This window comes from Polyodon spathula, chromosome 2 (genome assembly GCF_017654505.1).
Source record: "Polyodon spathula isolate WHYD16114869_AA chromosome 2, ASM1765450v1, whole genome shotgun sequence".
NCBI classification, from domain to species: Eukaryota; Metazoa; Chordata; class Actinopteri; order Acipenseriformes; family Polyodontidae; genus Polyodon; species Polyodon spathula.
In genome coordinates, this window is record NC_054535.1 from 16,732,523 (window position 1) to 16,753,060 (window position 20,538).

Below are 20,538 nucleotides of genomic sequence, written 5' to 3' on the forward strand. Positions count from 1 at the left end.
CATTGCTTCACTGGACTTGTTAGGCCTAAATTTCATTTATCATCCATTGCCATCAAGACTGTCTTTGTAATTGTTTTCCCCGTATACTTTTTCATTCACCTTTGTCTCTTTTGCCTGTCGGTGTGTTGGTTTTGTATTGGGTGTTTGTGTGTGGGGGGTTTATTGGATGCCCTCCGGACACCACATTCATTTCGCTTTAGTGTTAGTTTGTTTGGATGTTTGTTTAGTTCACTTTACTTTCTTACTCACTTGTACCTTCCACTAAATGTTCTCTACAATGAGTTGTTGTCATTGTATTTCATTTATTATATTATAGTTTGCAACAATAAACCGTTTGTTTGTGAAATTGACACTTCTGACGTCCCTGGTTTTGCTGTCTGTCACTCTTGCTGACTTAGTTAGTTATAGATGTTGGGCAAGTAGTATCTCCTTAGGGATGACAGTACAACTGCTTCTCTGTTGTGCAGTGATTGTTACAATTTTTCCTACCTGAAAGCAATTAGGAGCACCGTATCAGTCTATCATTCTACCAAGTAATAAAGTGGAATAGTTTTATGCTTTATGCAAGTTTAAAATAAAGCATTGGTATTTAATATAGACTTAATAGATTTTTTAAGGGTTTCTTTTTTTAAGTAACTAAATGCACGCAAACGTTTAAACAGGAAGTATCGTATACGAACGACTACTGTAGTTGAATCTTTGGCAGTGAGAGGCATACGTAAAGTAAGACACAAACCGAAGTCAAGTCAGGAAAAATGATACATCAACGGTAAGCGCGAAACTTTGGTATTATAATGAGATGCGTACATGTGCATACGAAAGTAGTTTGAAACGAACAGTCGTAATGAAACTAAGGCACTATGAGTGAAAATGATTAATACATCGTGGGTAGGTCTATGAAGTCACAAAAACCTATGAAAAGTCAAGATGTGAAACAAAAATCAGTGATACAGGGAGCTCTGAACATGCAAATGAAAAATGTAATTAATACGTTAATATTAATAATATTTCTTCAACATTTATAAGGGAAATTTTTATATATAGATAGATAGATATAATATACACACTACTGTGCAAGTGTTTTAGGCAGGTGTGAAACAATGCTTTAAAGTAAAAATGCTTTCAAAAATAGACATGTTAATAGATTATATTCATCAATTAACTAAATGCAAAGTGAGTGAACAGAAGAAAAATCTAAATCAAATCCATATTTGGTGTGACCACCCTTTGCGTTCAGAACAGCATCAATTCTTCTAGGTACACTTGCACAAAGTCAGGGGTTTTGTAGGCATATAGTCAGGTGTATGATTAAACAATTATACCAAACAGGTGCTAATGATCATCAATTCAATATGTACAATCATTAACTGAAACAGAAACAGCTGTGTAGGAGGAATAAAACTGGGTGAGGAACAGCCAAACTCCACTAACAAGGTGAGGTTGCTGAAGACAGTTTACTGTCAAAAGTCATACACCATGGCAGGACTGCAATTAAGCAATTAGGAGCACCGTATCAGTCTAAGACTGAGCACAGCAACAAGACACAAGGTAGTTATACTGCATCAGCAAGGTCTCTCCCAGGCAGAAATTTCAAGGCAGACAGGGGTTTCCAGATGTGCTGTCCAAGCTCTTTTGAAGAAGCACAAAGAAACGGGCAACGTTGAAGACCGTAGACGCAGTGGTCGGCCAAGGAAACTTACTGCAGCAGATGAAAGACACATCATGCTTACTTCCCTTCACAATCGGAAGATGTCCAGCAGTGCCATCAGCTCAGAATTGGCAGAAAACAGTGGGACCCTGGTACACCCATCTACTGTCCGGAGAAGTCTGGTCAGAAGTGGCCTTCATGGAAGACTTGCAGCCAAAAAGCCATACCTCCGACATGGAAACAAGGCCAAGCGACTCAACTATGCACGAAAACACAGGAACTGGGGTGCAGAAAAATGGCAGCAGGTGCTCTGGACTGATGAGTCAAAATTTGAAATATTTGGCTGTAACAGAAGGCAGTTTGTTCGCCGAAGGGCTGGAGAGCGGTACACGAATGAGTGTCTGCAGGCAACAGTGAAGCATGGTGGAGGTTCCTTGCAAGTTTGGGGCTGCATTTCTGCAAATGGAGTTGGGGATTTGGTCAGAATTAATGGTCTCCTCAATGCTGAGAAGTACAGGCAGATACTTATCCATCATGCAATACCATCAGGGAGGCATCTGATTGGCCCCAAATTTATTCTGCAGCATGACAACGACCCCAAACATACAGCGAAAGTCATTAAGAACTATCTTCAGCGTAAAGAAGAACAAGGAGTCCTGGAAGTGATGGTATGGCCCCCACAGAGCCCTGATCTCAACATCATCAAGTCTGTCTGGGATTACATGAAGAGAGAGAAGCAACTGAGGCTGCCTAAATCCACAGAAGAACTGTGGTTAGTTCTCTAAGGTGTTTGGGCCAACCTACCTGCCAAGTTCCTTCAAAAACAGTGTACAAGTGTACCTAGAAGAATTGATGCTGTTTTGAAGGCAAAGGGTGGTCACACCAAATATTGATTTGATGTAGATTTTTCTTCTGTTCACTCACTTTGCATTTTGTTAATTGATAAATATAAACTATTAACATGTCTATTTTTGAAAGCATTCTTACTTTACAGCATTTTTTTACACCTGCCTAAAACTTTTGCACAGTACTGTGTGTGTGTGTGTATGTATGTGTGTATGTGTGTATGTGTGTATATATATGTGTGTATGTATATATATATATATATATATATATATATATATGTATATATATATATATGTATATATATATATATATATATATATATATATATATATATATATATATATATATATATATATAATATGTGTGTATATATATATGTGTATATATATATAGCATAATTGTACTTTTATTGCTTTCACGTTTGCAAGAAATAAAAATAAATAATAAAAAAACACACATTCACAAAGCATGACCAATAGAAGTCCCAATACTGCAGACATGGTTTATTGCTTTAGCTCTTTAATACACAGCTTTAACATTTCATCAGAGCTAGATGTTGATAAGAGTGCCAAAGTAAAACTAGATGTATAAAGCAAAATGTTTAACACTGCTTATACTCTTTATAATTACATTGTTTCACCTCTCAAGGGATGGTAAAATATAAAACAAGTTAAATGCAAAAAAATAGATATCTTTCATATACATTATTTAAACACCACATACAATTTACAAATAGAAATGTATTTACAAAAGTACAGGTACAAAATGTACATTCAAAAGTATTTGTAGAGTTTTACAGAAACAAGTTAGTACAGAATCCTGCATGTCTGATATACAGAGGATCACATACTGCTGTATAAAATCCAGAGCTTCACATCAATGCTGAGTTGCTGCTGGATGTGCCAGCAATAGTAGAATGGATGATAAGCACTTCAGCTTTTCTTTCACAGATTCAGGAAGCTTTTCATTTTCTCCATACCTTTTAAAAAAAAAAAAAAAAAAAAATTGGCAGTTTTAAATGTTTGTACATTGGGCAATTTTTTAGGCAATACAAATAATGCACTGTGTGCAAAGACTTTCAACATTTTACAGACAGTGTTTCTCATTGCAAAACATTACAGAGCATGTTCAGATTACCTTTCGTCACTGGCCTAGCAGATGGCAATTCTCTGAGTCCAGTTTGGGCATTGTCCAGATTGTGGTGTTTGCACAGTCTGTCCTAAATTAGGCATGTTCATGTTTTTTGTTCAATCTACATTTCTGACTTCAGGTGGACCCACAGAAAGTAAACCAATGTCGGGAAGACACTCATGTTCTGTATGTTTTTTCAGTATTAAGGTGTTTTTTTTTTTTGTTGTTTTTTTAAATCACCACATCTACTGTTTCTGTAATTTTAGTAATATTTTTAGATAACTTTAGATGCTCCATTATGTATCTTGAGTGCTCCTTGTATCATGAACACAATTGAACATAAAAACTAAAACTCACCACTGTAATAAGACAAACACTGAACATAAACACAAATTCACCCCTGTAATAAGACAAACACAAACACGCACTGCAACCAGTGGTATTAAACATACCTTGTTGTCTGACCCTGAGGTGATGTATAGATGATCGAGGAGACTCCTGCCTGCACCACCAACTGGGACCCATCATTATTAAACTGCACCCACACCTCTCCACTGGTCAGCTGAGAAAAGAACAAAAATAAAAATAAAAACCCACTCTTTTCATCTTTGTAGAATGCATTCACACGTGGTGTAGTCTTGCAGTCAATTGTCATACCCTGTTGGCTTCAGTAGCCTTTTCATTGCCACCTCATTAAGTTAAATTTTTCATGATTACTACATTGTATCCATTTAAAACATCTGAAGGTTAAACACTCAAGAGCAGCATCTGCTTTAGTCACCCAATGTTGCTTGATTGACAAAATACTTAACTTTGTCCCCACTATTGGATAAAAAGTAAACCAAAATGGCACCACAGTATTGTACTAATAATAAGAATAATATATTTATTTTTATATAGCGCCTTTCATAGTGGACCACCATCACAAAGCGCTTTACAGAGGTAGGCTGTGAACTGTGGTGTTCTAACTGCAATGAGATTCCACAAGGCGTGGGCCAACATGGACCGCAGGGCTGTACTACAGTGGTATATCTTCAGAGACTTTTTGAAGTGAAGAAAATCTATTAGAATGAAATGTTAATCTACACACTAAAATAAGGGAAATGTGGGTCTATAGCAAGAGGATTGAGCTTCACCATTTAAGGTTGTATATGTATCGTACTGCATCATTTGGCAATATTAACAAGATTATAAACACTACTATAAAAATATGAAATGAAAACAAATTCAGGAACATGCTACCAAGCACGGTTTTAAAGAGAGGGTTACATCACCCTTAACAGTATTTAATGCGCCAGACATTTATCTCTTTCATATGCAAAGCAAAATCACAATTCGTCATCAAAATACTTTTAGGCAATCTCTCTCCAAGTAATTTCAAGTACATTGCATATTAAGATCTTGTTTCTCACCTGAGAAGCCCAGCCAATATTTGGCACAAACACCGACTTCAGAACCTTCCCTGCATTTGGAGCAACGCCCTGTTTTGCAGATGGAGGCGAGATACCTTCAGCAGTGCTGACAGACGTAAAAACTGAGCCATCATAAGAAATCTTCTGCAAGTGAAGGAAGAAACAACTCTTGATTGGAGAAGAATTGGGAAAATGCAAGCATTTCTACCAACAGACAAATGACCTTGGAAATGTTATGGTTATGTCATCATCACTTACAGAAGGAGTCACGCTGGGAGCCTGGCTAGGGTCCGTAATGCTCCCCAACACCAGTCCATCTGCTGACAGCTGCTCACTGCTTTTTGTTTCCAGTGCAGGTAAGGAGGGACCGTTTGGAGAATCTAGGTTACTTGGTCTCCTGATGGGAGAAAGATAAAATGAGCTACGAAGAGTCTACAATATATATTTCCCAATGGTGCACAGATATTGTCTAGTTATGAGGCCCCGTGAGGCCTCACATTTACAAATGGGCAACATGAACATGCTTGTACATTACCATATTGAAAATTCTAAAAGTGAAAAAGCAAGTATTTACAACACAACTGTGATTATGTTTAGCTGAACACTGTCAATTGAAAGTCAGACCTCTTAATATCATTACTTCAGACAGCTACAGGGTAGACTTAAAATTGCCCAATCTCTTCTCGCTTACCTTCCAACAATAATTGGAAAAAAAGAAATATTCTTTTCACTTCTATTCTCTTCTAGTGTGATAGCGGCCTCCAATGCAAGGCACATCCGGTGAGCCTGTATAGCAAAAAATAAAAAACAAAATAGTAAGTGTCAGGTCATCTCAGTATTAAGGATTAAACAAAAAAAAAAATCATGCTAAAACATTTAGAAAATAGATTTTGCTCAAACTTCCTTATTCTTACAAATGATTATTTTTATATATCTTTTTTATTAGCTGAATGTCTTTACTGTTTTATAATTTACTTTTTAACTACACCAATGAACTTGTGTATTCTTAAAATTATTCAATTATTCGTAACACACAGGACAGCGATTGACCTTGTTTGAAAGTTCCACATAGGCTCTGCTTTCTTCACTGAGGCCACTGAGCCCTACGTCTCCTTTCAGTGTGTAAGACTTCCCTGTTTTTTCAATAACCCGCAGGAAATCTGTGGTCTTGTGTGTTTTTGCACCTGGAAAAAAACCAAGCAATACATCCATTACTTGCTACCCTCCTTTTGAATATGCTTTCAAACTTCATATGAATATATGAAGTCATTTTCAATTTCTTTTATGTAACATTCACCTGCAACGTTAGATAACATTGGAACGCTCATGTCTCAGGTGCACTCAGACGTGCAAGGACAACAATTTCCTGCATAAATATGTAAACACAATGTTTTGCTTCAATGAGAATCCAGTACAACTTACCATCATAAAAACAGACCTCCATATCTGCATTGGGGGAGTTCTCCATCAACATGCTCTTGGCATCCTTTGTGTAGAGCGTCACTTTGGGGGTTTTGGATTTCACCAACTCCACAAACTTGGTGGCATACTGGTATTTCTTTCCATACTTTTCTGTGAAAAATTTAAATAATGTAAATTAATACACAGTGATTATGCAGTAAGTTCATAATCAACACACCATATCTCAAGTGGTAAACTTACTTTCCAATCACCCTGTACATGTATGAATAGAATACATATAATCACCCCAAAAAAAGAATAAAAATGTTCAAGAAGCCAAACCACAGCTAGTATCACAGAAAACCATCTGCAACCATTCGTACCCTGGATGCTTTGATTGGCTGAGAATGTCTGAAGATGAGAATGATTTACAATAACTTATCCCACACAAACCAAGTACCTGGCAAGTTCTCAAAGCTGTAAATAAAAATATCTTCGGGTGGGGATGGTGGTCGATCATCCAGTGGAAATCCTCTTCCCTCATTGGGATGGTAAATAGTAACCTGCAAGGAAGAAACCGGTTTAATAAACTTACAAAAATGCAATAACACTGTCACAAAATACAGATAAGCAGTAAAATAATGTATGCTATAATGGTATAAAAGGTAAGCAAAACATGCTCTGAGCTGCTCAGTAATCACGCCCCAAGGCACTGCCCCCTACAAAGTTCTTTAAAAATAAGAACTCACCATTGAACCATCACAAGATATCCTCAGGACTTCCCGAACTCGCTCCTGGGAGCCTTGTCCCTTAATCAGCTCCATGCAAACTTCACCTGTATCAAGGATGCTCACCTGAAAATATGGTCAGGGACTATATGTTTAAAACTGAAAACAAGGAGAGGAGAGCCAACAGTACCCCTTGCAAAAGTACACCTTACAAAAGTCTACGATCCCCACCCACACAAAAACTGACACACAGCACTGTGGTGATGAAATATGTTAGCTAGTAATATAACTTATTTATTTTTGCACTTGTAAACCAACGAAAGCAATGCAGCTCTTACCACTGCATTCTTAGTCTTCTGTCTGATAGGCTTCAATCTCTTTGCATTCAGAGGGCAGACCATGTTCTTTAGGGAGGGTTTTTCATTCCCAGAGTTTGGCTTCTCTCTGGGTGTTGGCCTGCTTTGTTCTGCCGCACGAGGGGAGTGGAAATTTGAGGTTCCCTGAGGTTCCCTGAGTCCCTGTCCAGCTTCACCCCATTTCATGTGGAATTCGTTCTGCATACCAAGAGGCTGTTGCCCATTATGGAAGCTTCCACTCATACTGCTAATGGTGCTGACATCCTCTGGCTTTTTAAAGTAACCTGCAAAAAGCAATTCATAAACAGATTTTATTTTTGACATTCTAACACTGCTTTACACTCCCCCCACTTCAAATTAAAAACACATTACCTTCCTGGGGCTGAGCATTTGCAAACCAGTGGTGTACTGCTTCAGCCTCCATTCTCTGTTCTACTGGAATAGTTGGATTGCTGGGGTATAAATAACCTGAACTGGAAAAAGAACAGAAACATATTTATATAACCTGCTTCAGAAGGACATTAACATCAATACATTTCACTTTAAGTACAGGATCGACTGGTTACTGGATTCAGTGTTGTACAAGTTACTTTACGTGTGGAGATTCTAGTTTGGCACACAGCAGATGGTACCTACTTGGCCTTCTGTTTAACAGGAGGGGATGTCATGCATCTGTCCAGAGAACCAGTGCTACTTGATGGATTTTCTTTAAAGCTGTGTGGTATGTCTCCGTAACTGTGGCCGCTGGGGAATGTTTCTTGGTATCTACAGGTTCCCAGTCTGCCTGGCTTGGGAAGCACGTCAACTGAGTGACACCTTTCCATTGTGACGGTTGCTTTCCCCTGCATGTGGCTGTTGGAGGCCCCAGACCGATCGGAGGAGTGGGCTCTTCTGAGATAGCGTGAGTGGGGCCGATCCTCTTGGGATTTCTGAAGCAGCCTGCCGCGGCCTCCCCTGTCAGCATTGTCTCGATGTACCACCTGCTCGTTGTAAACCAAGCTCCTGTCCACCAAGGAAGCATGCGTGGGTACCACGTTGATTCTGTTTGGAAGGGGCTGTCCAATAAGATGCCTAGTCTTCTGGTGCAAGCGTCCGCTTGAGCTGGTGGAAGAGGACCCGATGGTTGCAGTGGAGGCTATGGATATGGTTGCAATCCCACTATCCATAGAGGCTTCCACCATTCCAGAGTCTTTGCTCCTGGCCGACAAACACTTGGTCATGAAAGGGTGGTCCAACACAGCGGACAGGCTGAGACGATCTAGAGGGTTTTTGCGAAGCAGCTGGTAAATAAGGTCCTGGGCCTCCTGGGACACGTGTGTTGGCATCTCGTATTCGGCCAACACCACTTTATTAAGAGTGTGTTTGACCGTGTCTGTATCGAAGGGTGGCCTGCCCACTAGAAAGGCATAGAACATACACCCCAGAGACCAGACGTCAGACTCCAGCCCGTGGGCACTGTGTGTGACAATCTCGGGGGAGATGTAATTAGGAGTCCCACACATTGTGAAATGCTTCTCATTGGGCAGTTTTAACTGGGTGGCCAGCCCAAAGTCTGCGATTTTAATGTTCATGCTGCTGGAGAGCAGCAGGTTGGAAAGTGTGAGGTCCCGGTGTAGTATGCCGTGGGTGTGCAGGTACAGCATCCCTTTGACAATCTGGTGCATGAAGTGCCGTGCTGTTAAGACACATGTGGAAAAAACAAAACACCAGTCATTTAAAAGTATTGGTCAGCAACAAGTATCCAAAGCGCATTGAAATCAGACAAATACTGTCAAAATACACTAATATTTTCAAGAATCATACAATATACTTGTATTGTTTTTCAAGGTTTTTTATATGCATGTTTAATGAATGTTGACACATCTTTTTCAAATTAAATTTACAGAAGTGTCAAATTACCTAACCTAAAAAACAACTATTTTTAAATTATCATTTATATGGGCTTGATTTGATTCTGTACTTGACTGAAAGTAGCCCATATATTGTTTGCTTTATGACCTGGTCAAGGGTTTAATTAACAGCTCAACTAAATAATTTAGGACAAGGTTGGAACAAAGACCTGGGCTGGAAGTAACCATGTTGCCTATCCCTGGTTTAGGTAGAAAGCAGAATTCTGCTTTGGAAAAAAAAAAAAGAAAACATACCTTCATCTTCTGAGAAAGGCCCCTTCCTATTCTTCAAATATCTGCTCATCTCTCCATTGTGGCACATCTCCAGAACCAGGTAGACATAGTTACTGTCTTCAAAATAATTGTACAACTAGGGAGAACAAAACAGAGGTACGCTACAAATAACAAAGCTGTGTCACAAAAACATAGGCAGCATAAGAAACCAAGCTTTTACAGACATTGGGATGAAGGTGTAGTGAAGACAATTCATAGATATGTTACTCTTTTGACAAACGAAGTACATTATGCTACATTACAGTAATCTGAAATCCAACAACTGGTTGGTGTAACTTGACCAAAAACTAAAAGTCACATGGGTTTTCTTTTCACAAGAAAACAAAAAAAGTAGCACTTAATCCACAAACACCAGGAGGAAATATATAAGGAACAAGGGAGTCTATTATTTTAGATTTTAAGGTTGAATTTTGGTTTATCTGTGACAGTTACGCAAATAAGCTATTTGTGGGTGTGTTGAGTTGACCTGGAACAAGATCGCTTGAAATTATCTAATACCACTAGCTATTCACTGTTGATATTCAAAATCACCACTAGGTGGGGTTCTAAGCTTGTAAACATGCAGCTAACCTTCTCATTCCACTCAAACAAACTATTTTAACTACTAGGAACCAAACATTTTGTATGAAGCTATATATTTTCTTACCTCAAGTATGGATGGGTGCTTCAGCTGACAATGAATCTCCACTTCGTTACGGACTCGCTGGACCATCCCTACTTTATGCATGACTTTCTTATCAATCTGAAAAATGTAACAATATTTAGCCATGGCTTATAAAATATCAAATTGGAAAGAATCAGTTCAAATCATTTTCTAAGAAAATAAAAATCATGCATAAATGGCTTAGGTAAGGGCTGGTCTAGCATAAATGGAAATAGTATAATATATTAACTGTGGCACTGATTGACTTTATTCTTATTTTATATAGAAAATTATTTATGATTGATCTACTACAGTTTATGAAGGAATAATAATAATATTTATTATTATTATTATTCTTAATAATAATATACAGCATGTTCAACAGAATCTGGAAAAATAAATATTTAGATCTTTTATTTTATAGCTATACCAAATAAAACTGGTTGAATCTAGTATATTACACAAAACTTAGATTAATGTGGTATCGAATGTAAATTCAAGGGATTGAGGGTCCCTGGGTCCCAAACCCACTTAAGCTTCAAATTATTTAAACATATATATATATATATATATATATATATATATATATAAACAAATTTACAAAATTAGTAATGATGATCATTTGAAACTGTAAACAACATATTTATTTTAAATTGATTTCATGTTGAAGAACGCAAACGAACGCAAACCATGCAGAATGACCAAGCTACCCTGTCTAAACCTCTTATTAACTGATTAATAACAATATTGTGTATTGTAAATTTGTACACTGCCACAACAGAAACAACAAATAAACGTACCATTTTGATGGCTACATCCAAGCCAGTGATGTCAGACTTTGCTCTGTACACGGATGCAAAGGATCCCTTCCCAAGAAGGGTGAGAACCTTGAAATCCTGTAGATGAAACGTGGAATTAGCATTTGTGCAAGTTAAAAGTGTGAATGTTTCTAAAATGACAGACTGCAACAGCTTAAGTAATTATGGATAAGTTATTAAAGAACACATCTATTCGGCTAAAACAGATGTGTTGTGTTTTTTTTTTTGTTTTTTTTTTTTTTTTTTTTTTAAATGTACCTCAATTGTAAGTCTGGCGGCACTAGACATCTTTCCATCTTCAATCACTTTGTTTTTACTTGTCAAGTTATGAAACAAAAAATTAAGCACTCGATCTAGCATTGTCTTCAACTGCTGTGAGTCTCAACCTTGTAGTACTGCTTTCATGGTCTGCAACTGCAACTCTGTATGACCTTACCTAAAACTAGTAGCGTCGCAAACCTGTAATATCCCGGGTCTGCTTCCCGCTGTATCAACGGGGCTGTAGCGTCAACGGTCTCTTAGCAACAGTGGCAATTATAAGTTAAACGCTGCAGAACTGATGCCAGTGTCTTTGCTTATATAGTAAATAATGACGACTAAATGGTATAATTATGTTCATTAAACCAAAAAAAAAAAAAAAATCAACTGATTTTTCAAATTATTTCTGCACTGACGCGGTAATGTGTAGACACTATGACACTGCACAGCAAAAAAAAAAAATCTAAATCTGTATAAAATGAATAACTAAGATCCATACAATTATGTAGTTATTTAATAGAAATGCATTTAATATATTGCTGCCATCTGTAAAATGTTAACCTGACTGAACAATCCCAGACCAGCATTATTTGTTTGACCATCTGTCAACGTCTTTCTCACCTCGACATGTGTTTATCAACACACACAACTAAACAGGGAGCAATACAAGAAGGATCATCTAAACCTAGTAAATAAAGCGCTAAGATGTTAAATAAAAGTGCTATAAGTCTAGAATGTATTTATTTAAACTTTTTTTTTTTTTTTTTTTTTTTAATCAACACATTTACCTATGTACGCCCTCCTGATTATCGTCCACACATTGAAGAATACGGTGGGTGCATAGTCACTGACATCGCTGCATCTATTTTTCTTAATATAATATAATCAAGTCCATACACTAAAGCGGGGATAATTTCTGGTTTACAATAGTTTTACATTATTCATTAGATCAACTAAACAAACACCACACTGTGCACAACATTGGCCTCGTTGCTGTTGTTATACACCTACCTCTATTTTCTCGCCGATTGAAACACTCATCTTGTCGTTTTTTAGTAAATAATCCTCAAAAACATATGTACTCTTGTTGTAAATGTTTTGAACTGATGTAAAATTGCATTACGACGCGTGCTTTTTGGCTGGAACTGCATCTATATTTTGCGTTATGCTTCCACTCCAACATTTTTGCACTTTCTCCATTTTGAAAAAGTCCGCCCGTTACAACCACAGATACGTGACGACGACGTCATGCGGGAAACCAGCGGATGGGGTTCAGACAAAATAAATACATATTTTTTACCAGTTTAAAAACTCAACTAACAGTATATATTTAATTACAAAAACATTAATTACAAAAATATATACATTATAAAATTAAATTTAAAAATCAATCAATAAATTATTATTATTATTTTTTTTATCAAAACAGGAGTCGGAAGGAAGCCGTCGAAGCAAAACGCAAAATATGGAGTGTGTTTATACAAGCCGATTCGCAGACACCAAAACCGCGTAGCTTTATTCTGTGTAATGGCACTATTATTACTACAGTGGCTTATACAGAAAATTAGCTGTTAACATACACGTTTTGTTTTTTTCTCCTGTGTAGCCCTTTAGTTTTGCTGTCCGAATTAAGGGTTAACTTCCAATCAGGATTTTGTAATTGTTTTAAGTCCGTGTTTGAAAAGTCACCGCAAACGATGTGAAAAGTTTGAACTGAGTGATATATCCATCGTGTTTAGTTTGTTGTCTCAGTTACACAAATTGGCTGTATACTTGGTGCCCGGTTAGAAAATAAACCTGGACTACGCTGAGAGCTTATTCTTATAATAAATATACATCGCCACTCCACACACACACACACGGCTGCCCTTAGGTAGCGTAGTATACCCGCTGGAATCATCTTAAATCCAATTGACTATACAAGTAGCAGGACCAGCGAGCCCGACTTGTACGTAATTGTTTTATTAATGTTGTGGGAATCTGGTTTTAAGAGGGAAAAAACTCGTATCCCTTTAGCTAAAACTAAACTGCAAACTGGAACCACGATTGTTTAGATCCATACAGCCTACAATGATAACTTTTTCAGTACGTTATTTTATTATAGTTTAAAATACACTATTTGGTCATCCAAAACACAAGCTACGTTTAAGTCATGAAAACTAAATTTGCATAATATACTGCATTGGCAAAATAATAGCAAGTGCGCAGTTTTGTCACTACAGCTGGCTTCACACGTTGAACTTATGTATTATTTTATGTATTAGTGAATGCTAATTCATTATTGCTGCATGCTTTAATTCAGGATTTTTTTTATTTGTTTTTTTTTTGTTTTGTTTACTGTATATCATGATGTGTTATGCATTTCTCTGTATTTGAAGTATTATGGATTTTCTTGTTACTGCATCTTGTAAAGCGTTGTGTGATGGTGGTCCACTATGAAAGGCGCTATATAAAATGAAGATAGATTGATTGAGTGTTGGTTATCTTTGCATTATAGGTGGTGTTGGTTAAACATGTATTAACCTGTTGCAATGTCTTTCATTTGTTGTCACATCTCAAAGGATCATTTTAGCCTTAATTAATCATCACTATTCCTGTGACAAATGCAAAGCCCTGTTTGATGTTATTATTACAGACCTCATTGTTTTCAGGATTTATTGTTAAGGAATCTTCGGAAAAGGATGGCTTGGTGCCTGTAGTCAAACTGGAGAAAACCAGATGAGTGCTCGTGAGTAAAGTCAAGCAAAATGATGCCTCAGTACAACAAACTTGTGACAGGAGCCTGGTAGAACCTTATGAGCAAATTCTGTTTCTGTCCCACGGAGGCCAGGATAAAAACTTTTATTACAGACTCCTATCCTCATCTAGGGACAGGGTTGGGGTATGGTATTCACTGTGCATTGGCCGGTTTCATTCCTTATACAGTTTAACCATGATTGAATCCCAGCTGTGAATTTGCCACACCTGCAAGGAGAAAGCATCCGCAATTAGACTGAAGGGACAAAGAAGCAGTTATTAACGTTATTACCGACTGCTTAAAGTTAGTGATGATAGGAATTAATGCACCCTTTATTTCAATACCATATGTCTTCTCAGCAAGATGACATGGTGAATCATTTGTTTCAGTTAGAGAAGATTCCTTTTAAAACATGCATGGCTTAATCATTATAAAGCTGCCGTTACAACACCGGTGAAAACTTGGTTACTGGCTACCAAACAACTGCATTGTGCACCATTTCATACAAAATGATAGTTGTGACATCTCACTATAATATCTGGTGCACTCATTATATCATTTACAGTCGTTTGGGGATTTCAAACTGTATAGGGGTAGACCGTTCAGTCACTACTTGCTCCAATGCAATGTGCATTTTGATAACTGCTGAGGAGTAATTACTAGTTTTGTGTTTCATTCTGACACTGGTGTTTTCTTTTGCTTCTTTATTGTACTGTGCTTGTCTTTTGTGTTCCCAGCTGTCAGCACCAGATTCCCGCTGTTAATTGGGCATTACAGCTCTCAAGGGCTGTGCTGTACCTGATAAGACTACTGCACCTGAATCTAGCTTAGTCTTGTCCATTTTAATCCGTATTAAAACCCAGAATGGCTCAATTTCTATCTGAGTCTTCTTCCTCTCCCTAATTTACATTTTGTCCACTATGAGAAGGATAGTCACTGGTTACCAATGGGGATGGGCTAATCAAAGAATATTTCTCTCAGTAAATATAAGATCATAGCTATGATTTAAAAAAAAAAAAAAAAAAAAAAAAAAAAAAAAAAATACAGTAGGCTTTTATTTGAATATTTACTGTCCTTTTGATAAAAAAAGTGTACTTCCAGTTAATTACAAATGTTTTTAAGATTATCCTTGGTATCCTCTGTATATTACTTGTGCCATAAAACTAATGTTCTGAAAGGAATATTAATTATAACAGTATATAACTACCAAGGAATTGCCCAGGACAATAATGTACCTGCTGCTTCTTCCTAGTTCTATACCATTATTTCTGTTATGGCCCAGTATACAGTATATGCATTTGATTTACTGAGACATAGGGCTGTATTCTCTAAGCTTTAGTAGTGCTCCTGCCTGTAGCCTGTAGTGTTAACAGATGCACTGGGAATCTGTGGGTCTGTATTTGTTTAATTTATTAAAGGAACATATTGATTGTGCTGTTATATAATACATTGGTTTTTGTTTATCTGAGCTCTAACTTTGGACTGTATTTCCAGACCACAGGCTTTGAAAGCACGCCTTTACAGCTAGACTACAGGTAGGTTTTGTGATTTTTTTTCAGTAATTATCAGTCTTTTTAAAACATTTGTATATTTTGTGCATTTAATAAACATCCACCTTTTTTAAAGAATAAGTCTATCTCTCTGACAATATTTAAATGAATGCAACTGCATTCTATTTACAGTAGTAGTAAAATATAGTTATTTCCTAATCAAGTAATAATTAGAAATTCATATTTCAGATCATTGCTGTAGGAGGTGTGAATTAAGCTACAATTACTGATATTTACAAGAAAATGTATACAACAATGAAAGTGATGCAAGTCAAATAAAATAATGTAAGAAAATAAGCAAACAACTTTTAGACATACTTTTTCCTATTTGGTCATGTTAACACAATGAGAATGTGCAGGGACAAAAAAAGTGGAGAGCTTGAATGAAAAAATGACATTAATTTTGATTCTTTTCACTTCATAGGGATGTGTCAATGTCATTGTAATCTCAAGAGTGGGAGAGACTCTGAGGTATGTATCCAGATATCAGATCCTTAATCTAATGTATATCCAACATATCAACCAATACTCCTGTTTCAGTGCTTTTGCAGTCCAGCTTGTTTGACAAACAAAGACCCCATTCACTCTTGTGATTTAAGGGAGACCAGGGCCGGCTCAGGGCCGCCTTTTCTCATATGTGAACGCTCCAAAAAAGAAAAGGCAGCCCAGGGCCAGACCAGATTTAGGCCCCTGTTACGATGTGGCCCAGGGCCTGCGATCCGTATGTATGAACGCAAAGCAGATTTAAGGCCGGCTTTTCGTATCACATGACCAATGTGTTTACGTAGCTCAGCAGACACTCCCATACTCCCACGCGCATGAAAGGGAAATAGAGTTAACCCACACTTGCAAGTGAAAATATAAAAAGTGCATTAATAATCAAGCTTAATTTATCACAATTACCTTTTCTTCCTGTTATTTAGTAATTAGGTGATAAATATAAACTGCAGAATTATGGATCTCAATAATGACCAATAATGTTACTTATGACCAATAATACTATAAATACCATTGTTTATTTTGCAGAAGTATGCGTCTTTACATTAAAATGCAGATCATTTCTTTTAGCTGCTTGCTTTTACACACACATAAAATACTGTTCTTATCCACAAATATTAAGATCGTTGATACACCATAACATTAAGTCAAAATAGTCAATAATATATATATATATATATATATATATATATATATATATATATATATTATATATATATATATATATATATAGATATATGGTATGTTGAAAATAACACGACATAACTATTTTATATATTTATATTCTTTTGTAGATGTTTATTGTATAATAACTATAAGGACATCGAGAAGGTAAGACCGACGTCCGATATCAAGGTATTTTCATATATATATATATATATATACACATATATACATATATATATATATATATATAATATATATTTAGTCTATATATATATATATATATATATATATATATATATATACACACACACACACACACACACACACACACACACACACACACACACACACAGAGCTCTGGAAAAAATTAAGAGACCACTGCAAAATTATCAGTTTCTCTGGTTTTACTATTTATAGGTATGTGTTTGGGTAAAATGAACATTTTTGTTTTATTCTATAAACTACTGACAACATTTCTCCCAAATTCCAAATAAAAATATTGTCATTTAGAGCATTTATTTGCAGAAAATGACAACTGGTCAAAATAACAAAAAAGATGCAGTGTTGTCAGACCTCGAATATCGCCAAGAAAATAAGTTCATATTCATGTTTAAACAACACAATACTAATGTTTTAACTTAGGAAGAGTTCAGAAATCAATATTTGGTGGAATAACCCTGATTTTCAATCACAGCTTTCATGCGATTTGGCATGCTCTCCACCAGTTTTTCACATTGATGTTGCTGAAGCACCCCCAGATCATCACCGATCCTCCACCACATTTCACAGTGGGTACGAGACACTGTGGTTTGTAGGCCTCTCCAGATCTCCGTCTAACCATTAGACGACCAGGTGTTGGGCAAAGCTGAAAATTGGACTCATCTGGGGTTGCTTCAGCAAGGCTGGAATTGGGCAGATTTGTCTTTGTGAAGGGTGCATGAATCAAGCCAAGGACAGGGTTGTCCTGGAAGAAAACTTGTTTCCTTCTGCTCTGACAATGTTCCCCAACTCTGAGGATTGGTTTTTCCAGCAGGACAATGCTCCATGCCACACAGCCAGGTCAATCAAGGTGTGGATGGAGGACCACCAGATCAAGACCCTGTCATGGCCAGCCCAATCTCCAGACCTGAACCCCATTGAAAACCTCTGGAATGTGATCAAGAGGAAGATGGATGGTCACAAGCCATCAAACAAAGCCGAGCTGCTTGAATTTTTGCGCCAGGAGTGGCATAAAGTCACCCAACTTCAATGTGAAAGACTGATGGAGAGCATGCCAAGACGCATGAAAGCTGTGATTGAAAATTAGGGTTATTCCACCAAATATTGACTTCTGAACTCTTCCTAAGTTATAACATTAGTATTGTGTTGTTTAAAAATGAATATGAACTTATTTTCTTTGCATTATTCGAGGTCTGACAACACTGCATCTTTTTTGTTATTTTGACCAGTTGTCATTTTCTGCAAATAAATGCTCTAAATGACAATATTTTTATTTGGAATTTGGGAGAAATGTTGTCAGTAGTTTATAGAATAAAACAAAAATGTTAATTTTACCTAAACACATACCTATAAATAGTAAAACCAGAGAAACTGATAATTTTGCAGTGGTCTCTTAATTTTTTCCAGAGCTATATATATATATATATATATATATATATATATATATATATATATATAGTTGTCCATTATTTTTTCGTACATGCCTTTTATTTGATAAATAATAATAAATTATAATCATACTAATAATTTGGCATTTAGTAAGCCTAATCGGAGTAGTAACAAGCATTCATCCACCTTTGGCTTTTATGTTTGGGGTATTACTGAATTATATATCCTTCCCAACAAGCAATTCAACACATTTTAGGCCTGCTTTTTAGTCACACATGTGAACATGCAAAGGCGCCTTAAACCACAAATGTGAACGGGGCTGCAGACCTGAATATGCGGCGGCCCTGGGTCAGCACAGTAGAGTGAACAGGGTCTTAGTGTTGCTGAAAAAGCTAATCCTAACATGAAGTCACCATGAGCAGGGACTTGTAAATAAAACTGAATGATTGTTTGTGTCTAATAACATATAGTACTGTTTACTGTGCATACCAGTCCAATAAAACCCCAATACATCTACTGCCTTGAATTGCTCCAATAGCAATGTTTTTAAGAGTACAGATACTGCACTTAACTCTCTCATAGCTCATTTCAGTCAAGCAAAGCACTAGACAGTAATGAGAATTCCCTTAAGCAGATTGCTCTATTCAGTTATCCACAAAGACTGTGTGGTTTGCTGAAGAAGCAGGCTCTTTTGTGCTAAAAAATATAACATGCAGTGTCATGCATTTCCCCAAAATAGACCAGAAAGACAGATTGCTTACCATGTTCCTTCCCTTGTCAGTTGACAGCAATTCTGCCAGCACCTTGTCCTGTGAGAGCTAATTGCACACCAAGGGAATCAGACCCTCTCATTATGGGTTTTTGCAGTTCAGCCAAGCAGACTTGTTTATTAAAACAGGTTGTATTTTATTTTTAAACTGTAGGTACTGTACTGTGGCATACAGAGATTTGTTTTATATATTTTTGGATCAGGCACATTAATTAACTGCTAATTAATACCAGAACAAAATTAATCTATCCAGAACGTAAAGCCTTGACCTAATACATAAAGTCAGAATAAAAAATACTTTATCCATAATAGGCTAATAAAACAAAAAGCTAAAAGTCATAGAAATACGGTGACTACAGCAGTTAGAGACTGATCTCAGTAAATTAATATCATTTCATTTATACTACTGCACTTGCAGTACTGTAAACTCAATTTCTTTTTATACCAATTGAGTGGGCTTCTTTGGACATGAAAAGGTTGGTCTGTAATATGAAAAAATGAAATTGTAAAAATGTTTCCTTTTCTGCTTTCTTTTTTTTTTTTTTTTTTTTTTAATTCCTTGCTGAACAGAAACTGGTTAGAGTCAGCCAGCAGAGGGGGTTCCATGTTTCTACTGAGGCGATCCCTGAGGGGGCGCAGGTCAACAGCACACCCGTTGGAAGGTGCACAACAACTGGGTCACAAAGTTAGGGAGGATCTTTTTGGCTAGTATTCATAGTCATTTTTCTTTTATGAATAATACATGATTTATTATGCTCTTTTCTATAGCTTTGGACTTAAAGAGTAAGTGTAACATGCAATCTCATACAACAAGAGCTCTGGTTTTTCTGTTCTATACCACATCATGGATTATTATTGCTGTGTTCCCTGTTTGCCAACGTGGGCAATAATCCTTACACTTTCAGTGCACTAGAGCGGCCATTTTGAAAAGAGCATTGAAGCAGACTTAAACTTACACTGTGTTTCTGGGTAGTAAATGTTATTTGCTAATTGCTTATGCCTCAAAAGTATAGAAAATGGCTATTATTCCCCACAAACTTTGCTTTTGTGACCAGGACAGTGATATTTTGAAATTTACCTATTTTCCAGAACATTCCAGATAGATTCAGTGCTGAGTAAACTTGGAGTAACTTCTAGAACTTTCCAGTAATATAAATAGTAGTTTAAATACAGGGGCCTTAAGCCCACCAGTTCGGTTTATTTCCATCTGCCTAAGTGGATAGATATCTGCATTTTTCTGAGATGGCATCAAGAGGCTGCAATGGTGGCATTCCTGATGGGTCTCC

The 20,538-nt window shown here is 36.7% G+C and overlaps 1 protein-coding gene and 1 long non-coding RNA gene across 2 annotated transcripts; one reads left to right on the top strand and one right to left on the bottom strand.

Moving 5' to 3' along the window:
• Nucleotides 1–2,984: 2,984 nt before the first annotated feature.
• Nucleotides 2,985–12,629, bottom strand: LOC121330772 (serine/threonine-protein kinase PLK4-like). The gene is made up of 16 exons (XM_041277526.1): nucleotides 12,436–12,629; nucleotides 11,149–11,244; nucleotides 10,352–10,447; nucleotides 9,667–9,781; nucleotides 8,159–9,197; nucleotides 7,895–7,995; nucleotides 7,505–7,806; nucleotides 7,188–7,292; nucleotides 6,899–7,001; nucleotides 6,460–6,609; nucleotides 6,088–6,221; nucleotides 5,729–5,823; nucleotides 5,296–5,434; nucleotides 5,038–5,181; nucleotides 4,078–4,187; nucleotides 2,985–3,473 (listed from the first exon to the last, which is right to left on the bottom strand). The coding sequence occupies exons 1-16, from the start codon at nucleotides 12,463–12,465 to the stop codon at nucleotides 3,371–3,373; spliced, it is 2,862 nt and encodes a 953-aa protein (XP_041133460.1). The 5' UTR covers nucleotides 12,466–12,629; the 3' UTR covers nucleotides 2,985–3,370.
• A 2,621-nt stretch (nucleotides 12,630–15,250) lies between these two features.
• Nucleotides 15,251–20,208, top strand: LOC121327673. Its single transcript, XR_005951595.1, has 3 exons — nucleotides 15,251–15,696; nucleotides 16,136–16,182; nucleotides 19,823–20,208. It is a non-coding gene; the product is annotated as an uncharacterized LOC121327673 (long non-coding RNA).
• Nucleotides 20,209–20,538: the final 330 nt, after the last annotated feature.

Coding starts and splice junctions, on each gene's coding strand:
- LOC121330772 (XM_041277526.1), bottom strand. CDS start 12,465: ATGAGTGTTTCAATCGGCGAGAAAATAGAG. Junction 9,782..10,351: donor AGCACCCATCCATACTTGAG/GTAAGAAAATAT, acceptor TGTTCTCCCTAG/TTGTACAATTATTTTGAAGA. Junction 9,198..9,666: donor GCCTTTCTCAGAAGATGAAG/GTATGTTTTCTT, acceptor GTGTCTTAACAG/CACGGCACTTCATGCACCAG.